The sequence below is a fragment of the Gracilinanus agilis genome, chromosome 6 (genome assembly GCF_016433145.1).
Source record: "Gracilinanus agilis isolate LMUSP501 chromosome 6, AgileGrace, whole genome shotgun sequence".
Lineage (NCBI taxonomy): Eukaryota > Metazoa > Chordata > Mammalia > Didelphimorphia > Didelphidae > Gracilinanus > Gracilinanus agilis.
Window position 1 is genome coordinate 43,712,168 of NC_058135.1, and position 10,691 is coordinate 43,722,858.

Sequence of the window (10,691 nt, forward strand, 5' to 3'; positions counted from 1 at the left end):
TTGCCATCGTTAGCCCTGCCCCTTTTCAGCTTTGTCTTCACACTCAGGGTCTGCCTGCGCTTTCTAAGCTCCCAGGGGCTCTGTTCTCCTTGTCCTCGGGGTCAGGCCTCCTGGTAGAACTCGGTCTGCCCCTCTGCTCGAGGCTCCTTCACCAGTCTCAGCGGCTGCTTCCACATCCCCACTCCCATCTGATCTGGGTCCTCACTAGAAGTCCAAGCCTGGGCTGGAGATATTTATTCTAGTCTAAGGCACTGCCTTTACCCACTCAGAAGCTAGGGGAAAGTCAGTGGGCTGGAGGTCTTTATTCGCACCTGGGGCGATGCCTTCACCTGTGCAGAAAGTCCCTGCCTTAGAGATCTTTGTCCCGGCCGAGGCAGTGCCTTCGCCCGTGCAGACACTAGGGAAAGTCTGTGCACACCCCCCAGCCACTTGGGGTCCCTCCTCTTGCAGTACACAGGTACAAGCCCTGGGGCTGCTAGTGATTTACTGGTTGCCCCTGTTCTGTTTTCACTCTTGTGCGTTGGCCTTGGTGTTGTGCGAGGTGTGTGGTGTGGGGGCTGGGGGAGGGGCTTCTTCCTCTCGAGTTTTAGTGAGAGCTGTTTCACCCCTTTATAGCGTGGAGATGCCCAGATTCTGCGTACCTTCAATGCTGCGCCCTGTTGTGGGGTTCCTTCGTTCGTCTGGGTTCGTTTTTATGTCCCCTTGAGGAGTTCTGTATGCTTTGGTTAGGAGAGATCGAGCAGCTGCTCCTTACTCTGCCGCCATCTTAACCAGAAGTCCAAAACAAAAACTTTACAGGAACTGTATAGAGGCTGGGGAAAAAAAAGTCTCTAATCTAAAATCCTCTTTGATTGACATATAAATTAATTTAGAGTAGCACCTGTGTTGTATTCCTTCTGTTTTAATGAATATCCTCCAGAAGGTAATCCTCTTTTGTTTATTTTTACCAAGCTCAGAAGTGTTATCTTTAGACAGATATATATTATTAATATTTTTGTTGTTAATAAACTAGAATAAACTGTCTATTACTTTCCCCCAATTATATATATCTATTTCCTCCAACTATCTAAACATGTATCTCTTTCTTTTCTTCCACATACACAAATGGGCATATTCCTGTCATTATCTTCCTTAAATGTTGTTTTCATCATGTCTCACTCAAAAACTTTTCAATGGCTCCTTATGTCCTACCATATCAAGTCTAAAAATAGTTATTTTCAGAACCAGAACATTTGACTTGGTGACCTCCGAGTGAAATTAAAAAATATATACATAGCTGAAGGAAATCTGGCTATATTTATCACTTCATGGTTTAGTTAGGATGGTCTAATTTGATAGGTTGGCATTCTGTTCATCTTTTGCCATTTTCATGTTTGAGCTTCCTGAAAAATCCCTGTTCCTTGTCCCCAGCTGAATAGTGTTATTCTCAGTCAAGAGTATATTCAGTCCAAGTCAATAAACATTTATTAAGTGTCTACTGGGAGAAAAGCACTGTGGTTGGCACTTTTCACATGTCAATCTAAGAATAAAAGAGGGATAATGAAGGGAGGTAATGTTATAATCCCTAGTTCTACAGCCATTACTGTAACATCAGAAAGGATAAATCCTACAGGACACATTTTGGTATATTTTGCTAAACTATTTTTTCATTTTGTTATTACTTCTACCCCCCTGTGAGTTTTGGTTTATTTTCTGTTTAGAAAATCACTTCCAAACAGATCCCTATTTGATCCGATTAAAAAAGCAAGACACTGTATTAGGGATATAAAGACAAAATGAAAAAACAAAAACAAAAACAAAGCTATCCTCTGTCTTTAAGTGTCTTACATTGTATTGGACAAATGATACAATTAGTGTTCAGCCTCATTAAAAAATTTAAAAATATTTTTTGCTTTTATATTACATTCATTCCTGAATACATTCCCTCTCCTACCCAAGAAGCCATCTCTGGGAACAAAGATTAAAGAAAAAAAAGGAAAATAGTATAGCAAAACCAACCAGTACAGCAATTGAATCAATATATATGCAATATTACACACCCATATCAGACTGTTGTTTTTATAGGCCTACCTATTTTTTTTAAGAGTAAAAGATGGCTTACACTGCAGGTTAAAGAAAAAAAGCAAGTCACCCCTTCCTCAAAACTTGAGAGAGAACAAGAACAAAATAAGGCTGGAGGAATGAGCTGAGAAAAGAGAGAAAATCTGATTCAGCTATTTAGCATTTTCCCCACACTTCTGCCAAGGCTGCCGAGGCGTGTTGCTGACTCTGCATCCCTCCTCTTCCTTTTTACTAAGGGGGGCTCCTGGGCAGGCTCCTGGAGAAGAGCCTGGCTCAAACCTGCTCCTAATCCAAATCACATAGGATCTAGGGAAAGGCACAAAAGTCAGACACAGAGGTTCTCTTTCTAGTTCCCCATCATTACAGCAGCACCTGGGCGAGGTCCCAGGGTAGAAGGAAAGCTTTCTACATAGGACCCCAAACCTTCTCCCTGCCGAAGGAGCATGCCCAGTAAGTAAGCCAGCCTCACACTGTGCACTTTTGAGTGGGGGTGGTGGGGTGGGAGTGGTGGGAGAGACAGGGAGTGAAGGAAATATCTCTTTTCCTGGTTTTCTTAGGCGCTGGGAGAGGAGGAAGGAAAGCAAATGCTGAAGGTGTCATTCTTGCAGGAGCCTAGGCAGGGAGAGGATGGAATAGGTGGAGCTAGGGAGACAGTGGGCGGAGCAATCAGCGTGGGCGTGGCTCTACAGAAAAAGCTCCCTCAGGCATTGGCCATTCACATTATTATTATTATTATTATTATTATTATTATTATTATTATTATTATTATTATTATTATTATTCCCATACCTTCCGTCTTAGAATCAATGCTGTGTATTGGTTCCGAGGCAGAATAGCGGTAGGCAACGTAGGTTAAGTGATTTGCCAAGGTTCACACCGCTAGGAAGTGCCTGAGGTCAGATTTGAGGGTCATTCACTTATTTGGTCTTTGGATTCTGCTACTCAGGTGGTCGCCGGGAAACAGATTTGAGAGTTCCAGAGTCCCTCTAACGCCCAGAAGTTGGGAATAGGTTTTTTTTTGGTGGGGGAGGGGCATCATCTCCGGTTCAGCGCTGTTGGATGACTGATCACATCCACACTCTTTTACTAGGGAGTGGGTTGGCCTATCACCACCACGAGTGGGAAAGATGAAGCCCTCATTCTCCAAAGGCCTTAGTACTGTGTCTGACAGACAGCAGGCGCTTAGTAAATGCTTACTACGTAGAGTCGAGACATTTCTAGTCACTTTTCGTGTCTCAGCGACCCTCCAGTTAAACGCAGGCTCCTAAAAACACCGCATTAGGAGCCTACCTGCTCCTCAGTAAATAAGGATCCCCAGAGTCGCTGTCCTTTCTCTGCAGCAGTTTAGCTTGGGACGAACCCCCACTGTTCTCGTCTCCCCCAGGCTTGGAATTGTCCTTCTGTCAGTTCTGTTTGTCCCCGCCCTTCCTGAAAAGAAGCCCGCCTCAGACGCAGGGGTGGGTGTGACCGTAATTCTTAGGTGGCTCGCCTTGGAGCCGGGGAGGAGAGTGAGACCGGAGCGAACAATCCACTCAATGAAAGAAGCGGATTCTTCTCTGTGTCCCGCCCTCTCCCGCCTAGGCGTTACTCCATCTAATGGAAAAGAGCCGATTGCTCTCCCCGCCTAGCTCCCGCCCACTCTAGTCTCTTCTCTCCTCTTTTCCCCCGCTTTAGGCCAATGGAAAGAGCGAATTCTTCTTTTTCTGCCCCTTCCCCTAACAAGAGAAGCAGATTTCTCACTACGCCCCTTGTCCCCTACCCCCCAATGGACTCTTTTCCCTGTTTCCCGCTTTAGGCCAATGAAAAGAGGGATTTCTTGTCCCGCCTTCCTCGACTCCAATGGAAGAAGCAGATTCCGCCTTGGCTCCGCCCTCAGCCCACACGGTCCGCCCCTGTAAGGTTGCCTGTAGACTCCACCCCATCCCGGCTGCAGCTAAACCCAGGAAGAAGGAAGAATCCGTACTCCGGTTTCGCGCGGGCACGCACACAAGCATACAGACTTACAGGACCGGGGGAAAAAAAAACAAAAACCCGAACCCCTCGAGCTCCTCCCGCCCCCTTCTCGGGCATGCTCAGTGAGTAGGGCAGGGTGCGAGGTTTAGGGTTTTTTTTTTTTCTTTTTGGTGGCAAGAAGGGAGCGAGCGCTCAGCCGCCGGCACAACTCCGCCTCCTCCTCCGCCGCTGCCGCCGCTGCTCCTCGCCTCGTTCTGCACCGCTCGCTTCGCCGGCCCGGCCCCTGCCCGCCTACCCGCACCTATTCAGGCGGCGGCGGCGGCGGCGGCGGCGCCTTCTCTTTGGAGATCCCTCTGGGCTGCGGGAGAAGAGAGGAGCCCGCGGGAGGCAGGACCGCGCCCGCGCCCACAGCCCGCGCCCTCCTCGGAGCCATGGGTGAGTAGTGCGGCCCCCGGAGCCGAAGCCAGAGACCGGCGGAGGGGATGCTGCAGCCGGGCCACCGCCCCGCCTTCTCCTTCCGCCCTCAGCGGCCCCCGCCCCCCTGCTGCCCCTCCCGGCTCTGTCTGTCCTCTCCGGCTTCTCTACCTTCGGTGTTTTTCCCTTCTTCTCTTCGCCTTTTCCTCTCCTCTCTTTGCTTCTCTTCACCCTTATTTTTCCTTATCCTTCCCTGACTTCTCCTTTCCTACCCTGGCTTTTCTCCTCTCTTTGCTTCTCTTCACCTCCCCTGATTTTCCCCTTTTGCTTCTTCTCTCCTCCCCTGGCTTCCCTTCTCTCCTGACTTCTTCGCTTTTTCCTTTGCTTCTCCTCAACTCCCTGGTTTCTTTTCTCCTCCCTTGGCTTCCTCTTCTTCCTTCTCGACTCCTGCCCTCCCTTCTTCTCTCCCCTTTTTGCTTTTCTTCCCCTTCCTCTGCATCTCATTTCTTTACCTTGTTTCTCTTCCTAGCTCCTGCCCTTTCCTCTTTTTTCCTCTTTTCCTTTCCTCCTTCCCCCAGGATTTACTTTGCCTTTCCTCTGCCCTACCTCTCCATCACCTCCTTTGCCTGTTCCTTCCTTTGCCTGTTCCTTCCTTTGCCTGTTCCATCCTTTGCCTTCTGCTGTCCTTCCTACTTTTCCTACTACTGTCTTGCCTTCCCTTCCTCCTATTTGCCTTGAATTCCTCCCTTGCTTTTCCTAGCCTTTCCTTCTCTCTGCTTCTGCTGGAAGGAAGGTGACTTCTTTCAACTTCCTCATCCATGCACTGCTCACTTCTTAGTGGGTTTTGCTTTGGTCAGGCTTAAGGATGGGAGATGGGTAGATAATTGGTAAAGGGTACTCACCTATGATTTTAGAAAAGGAGAGGAAAGGAAAGAGTGAACAGGATTTCACAGACTTAAATAGCTGCCTGAAGGAGGCCATGAGGAATGAGTAGGAAGAAAGGCAGAGCAACTAAGCTGCTCTGACATTGGCACAGGGCTGTTAATGTGTGTGGGTACTTGCCAATGGGCATTTGGCTAGGATGGATTTACTTTATGGGTTCCTTTAGTTTTGTTCTAAACTAGGAAATAGCAGACTGAATGTTGTAGCATGTTATTACTGAATTTACCTAGGCTAGTGATATTTCCATAGCTTCCTCTTCCAAATTTGCAGAATATTTTTCTTCAGCTTTTATGATATACAAATATACTACCAAGTTTCTTGTTTATGTGAATGTGGCACCATTTTAAATAATGTGAAAGCAATTTATTTTATATCCTTTTATACATATAACTATTAAGTAAAAAATAGTAAATATGAAAATAATCAAACTGTCTGATATAGCTCAAATGCCTGATTTTTTGCATAATAGGATCTTAGATTACCTTGGAAGTTACCATGTCTAACCTATTCATTTTACAGATGAAGAAAATTAATTTCAAAGAGGAAAAATGTCTTGCTAGAACATCACATAGTCAGTGATCCCCGAGGTCCCAGAAGCTCAAGATTTATGATCCTATGAAATAACATTGTTGCAGTATGGACTATAGACAGCCTGGAGTAGTGGATAAATAAACGTCAGCTCTAAGCAAGGAAAACCTGAGTTCAAGTCCTCTGCTATATATATTTGTTACCCTTAGTAGGTCACAAAACCTCCCAGTGTGTCCTAGGCCGCTCTTCCGAGTAAGTTGCTGATCTACCTTGGTAGCAGGAGTTTCCTTAGGTCTTTGACACTGACCTGTCTTCTTCCCTAAGTATGAATTAGGTATATAGTGGAATAGTGGTACTCTTTCATTCCAGTTGTAGCTGCATTTCACCTAATATGGTAGACCTAGGCCCTTTGACTCCAGTTAGGCATACTTTTCCACTGCAATAAGGTGCGTGCTCTAATATACTTCTCCATGGTTCTCAGTATGCTTCCACTCTCTTGTCTAATACAATTTCCTTTCTTCTTTCCTTATCTTCTCTGTTGGCATATGCCACAATACATCTCTAGAACTTGGTATTTTCCTATCCCTTCTCTGTTACTTTCAATTTGAGCATAGTGTAGGTTTGGTAATCTGCAATTACAATTCTCTCTAGGTAGAGAGGTTAGCCATGTTAGCATGAAAATGGGAAGTCTCCTGGAAAGTTTCAAAATCTGAAAGTGTTTTCGATAGAATATCTATTAAATAAAAGCTCTGTCTTTTAAACCAAGCCAAATTTGCCTCCTTGAAGAATGGGGTGATTCTCAGAGAGTGGGTTGTCAATCTAGAACCTCATCTAATTCTTTGCAAATTGTTAGGTTCTTTTTTTTTTTTTTTGTAAAGACTGAGATATCTTGATTTGATTTCTGTAAGAATAGAGAGTCAGTTTGTTGATGAGTATAACATAATATTCAGGAATTAATGAGATAGACAGATGATAATTTTGACTGTCACATTTTGCTTCCCCTCTTCCTACCCCTGAAATTTGGGAAATCCCCAGTTTAAGAATGGTTATGTAACAGAAGTTCGTTTGAAGGTTGCTTATTTGAAATTTAGAAAACCTTTTCCCACAGATGGTGGTTAGGTTCCCAGGCTAACCTATAGAAAGACTATTTAACTGTAATACAGTTGATATTATACATAGATCTAGAACCCCAAAGGATCTCAGGCCATCTGGTCCAAGTTTTTCACGAGGAAACTGAGATTACAAAGGGGTTTAAATGGTCACATGGGCAGTAGTAGAAAACAAGTCTGTTATAACATTATTAAACAAAAGTGAAAAACATTAGCAAAAGCTCATTTTCTAATTTACCTTGAATGCTAGGGCTTGAGAAAAGAGAAAAAAGTAAAGGAGGTTCCAGAGGTAGCTGAAGACAGCTGAGATTTTGAAAGGCACTTCTCTGCAGTTTAAAGGGTTGAAATATTGAGAACTCCTCCCTTTTTAAAAAATGATACTTAATTTCAGTTATCTTGCATTTATTAAGTGCTTACTATGTGAGTAGTATATCAAAGACTAAGCATACAAAGAAAGACAAAAATAGCCCCTGCCCTCAAGGAGCTCACATCTAATTTTAGTTCAAAACTTGTGGTTCTTTTTTTTTTTTTTGATACAAATATATCACTAGTGCTGTTATATGCATCAGTGATGATTAGAATTGGTTGGGCTCCACAAAAAGGATGAAGAAAGGGTTTGAAATGTTCCTCAATTGGACAGTAGTAGTTGTAAGGAAAGGGAAAGAAAAATGATCTTAAGAAGGATGTTTCATGAAAAAAACTGTTTAAGGTAAAATTCGTTTGTGAGTTGTGAATACTTCAGAAGAGGAGGGGAATGAACACAGCATATGTGTGATACTCCAATGATGAAGGTGATTGAAAAGCTGTTGTTTTGTTGATTTTTTTATGGGCCATTTGGAATGGGCAGTCAGTTAGATGGGAGAAGAACTCTAAGTTGTCTCAGTTGTGTGGGATGTTTATAAATGGACTGTTTATCATGTTAGAAATTCCTTTAATGTCGTCATTGGTGTAATGCCCTAACTGGAGTTCGGAAACACAGATTCGAGTCTTACTATGACCCTAGGCAATCTTAACCTCTTTGATGAATTCTAAGTTCTTTTCCAGATCCTATGATCTTTAGTCATTTACTTCTCTGGGCTTCATCTTCATCTTTTGTAAAATGTAGGGTTGAGGTCCCTTCCAGCTCAAGATTTATGGTCATGTGAAATAACATTGTTTTATTTTGGATTATAAATAGGCAGCAAGGAGTAGTAGATAAATAAATGTCAATGTAAGGAAAACCTGAGTTCAAATCTTGCCTCTGATTTATGCTATATTTGTTACCCTGGACAAATTACAAAACCCCTCATTGTGTCCCAGACAGCTGTTTGGAGGTGCTCTTTTGTTGCTGATCTACCTTGGTAGCAGGGGTTTCCTTAGGTCTTTGACACTGACTCTTTCCCAAGTGTGAATTAGGTTTATAATGGAGTAGTGGTACACTTTCATTCCAGTTGTAGCTGCATTTCACCTAATAGTATGGTAGGTACATTTTGTTCAGTGAGTTCTGAGATTTCATGGTAAAAAACAAGTAAAGCCACTTGTAGGGAGATCTGAAGGTATTCTGTCCTACATTTTGGTGAGTTTACCACATTTTCAGTTGTTTCATTTCACATTTATCATTGTCATAGTGATTGTACATTGAAGTTGGGGCGCATCAGTGCTTTAAAGTAGAGATCCCTGCAACCTTCTTTTCTCCTCTAAATCAAATCCTCTTCAAAAATATTCTTGCTCTTTTAAGCCCAGATTTCTATTAGTTGTGATGACTATTTAAGTTTAGGGCAGATTCTTGTAAGGATGATTGCATATATGTCATCAGCCACTGCAGCAGGCATTATAGAATTATAGGAAGAATAAATGTTTATACACTTAGTAAATTTTCTGCTTCCAAGGACCTCCCAGGGCAAAGGATCAAGTATACATATTGTTGAACATACTTAGCATCTTTTAAACCTCTATAGGGAGGCTTCCAAAATCTCTTGTAATTTGCTTGAGAGTTACTCATCTTTATTGTCCAGTGTACTTTCTCTGGGTTAATTAGAAGGGTTTGGTATGGAGGGGGAGATCCGAACCACTCTTGGGAACTAAAACTAAGTTTAGTTTTTACTTAGTATTATTTGACTTCTTTTAGGATAAGAGAGATTAAGTACTACTAACAAAAATTATGAGGCAGGTGGTATGAGGTAGTGGTGTTAAATTCATATAGAAACTGATCCAGGCAACATATTGACTTAGAAAACCACACATTGGCATCATCTGTGTTGTATTTTCTTTTAATTTATAATGCATTTTAGTCAGGTTTGTTGTTTTCTTGGAGAGTCAGTTTGACACCTCTGTTGTGGTAGATTGGAACATTGGACTTGGAGTCAGGAAGACTTGCCTCTGGCACTTACGTTGTAATGCTGGGAAAGTAATTTACCTTCTTTCAGCCTCAGTTTTTTTTTGTGTGTGTATCTTTTTTTTTTTAATTTTTTAAACATTTATTTATAATCATTTTTAACATGGTTACATGATTCATGCTCCTACTTTCCCCTTAACCCCCCGCACGCCCCCCCAACCATGGCCGACGCACATTTCCACTGGTTTTATCATGTGTCCTTGATCAAAACCTATTTCCAAATTGTTGATAGTTGCATTGGTGTGGTCGTTTCGAGTCTACATCCCCAATCATGTCTGCCTCAACCCATACGTTCAAGTAGTTGTTTTTCTTATATGTTTCCTCTCCTGCAGATCTTCCTCTGAATGTGGGTAGCGTTCTTTACCATAAATCCCTCAGAGCTGTCCTGTGTCATTGCTTTCTGCTGGTACAGAAGTCCATTACATTCGATTTTACCATAGTATGTCAGTCTCTGTGTACAGTGTTCTTCTGGCTCTGATCCTTTCACTCTGCATCAGTTCCTGGAGGTCTTTCCAGTTCACCTGGAACTCCTCTAGTTTATTATTCCTTTGAGCACAATAGTATTCCATCACCAGCATATACCACAATTTGTTCAGCCATTCCCCAATTGAAGGACATACCCTCATTTTCCAGTTCTTTGCCACTACAAAAAGCGCAGCTATAAATATTTTCGTACAAGTCTGTTTATCTATGATCTCTTTGGGGTACAAACCCAGCAATGGTATGGCTAGATCAAAGGGAAGGCATTCTTTTATAGCCCTTTGAGCATAGTTGCAAATTGCCAGCCAGAATGGTTGGATCAGTTCACAACTCCACCAGCAATGCATTAATGTCCCAATTTTGCCACATCCCCTCCAGCATTCATTACTCTCCCCTTCTTTCATTTTAGCCAATCTGCTAGGTGTGAGGTGATACCTCAGAGTTGTTTTGATTTGCATTTCTCTAATTATTAGACATTTAGAACACTTTCTCATGTGCTTATTGATACTTCTGATTTCTTTACCTGAAAATTGCCTATTCATGTCTCTTGCCCATTTATCAATTGGGGAATGGCTTGATTTTTTTATACAATTGATTTAACTCCTTGTATATTTGAATAATTAGACCCCTGTCAGAGTTTTTCGTTATAAAGATTTTTTTCCCAATTTGTTGTTTCCCTTCTGATTTTGCTATATTGTTTTTGTTTGTACAAAAGCTTTTTAGCTTAATATAATCAAAACCATTTAATTTACATTTTGTAATTTTCTCTAACTCTTGCTTGGTTTTAAAATCTTTCCTTTCCCAGAGATCTGACAGGTATACTATTTTGT

At 42.5% G+C, this 10,691-nt stretch overlaps 1 protein-coding gene across 1 annotated transcript in view; it reads left to right on the forward strand.

Moving 5' to 3' along the window:
- The first annotated feature begins 319 nt into the window (after window positions 1-319).
- The window catches only part of RAP1GDS1 (Rap1 GTPase-GDP dissociation stimulator 1), a 286,184-nt gene continuing 275,812 nt past the window's right edge, over window positions 320-10,691 (forward strand). The window contains exons 1-3 of the mRNA XM_044681621.1: window positions 320-406; window positions 3,857-4,140; window positions 4,193-4,449. Coding sequence (XP_044537556.1) covers window positions 320-406; window positions 3,857-4,140; window positions 4,193-4,449 — 628 coding nt within the window. The remainder of the gene's footprint in view (window positions 407-3,856; window positions 4,141-4,192; window positions 4,450-10,691) is intronic.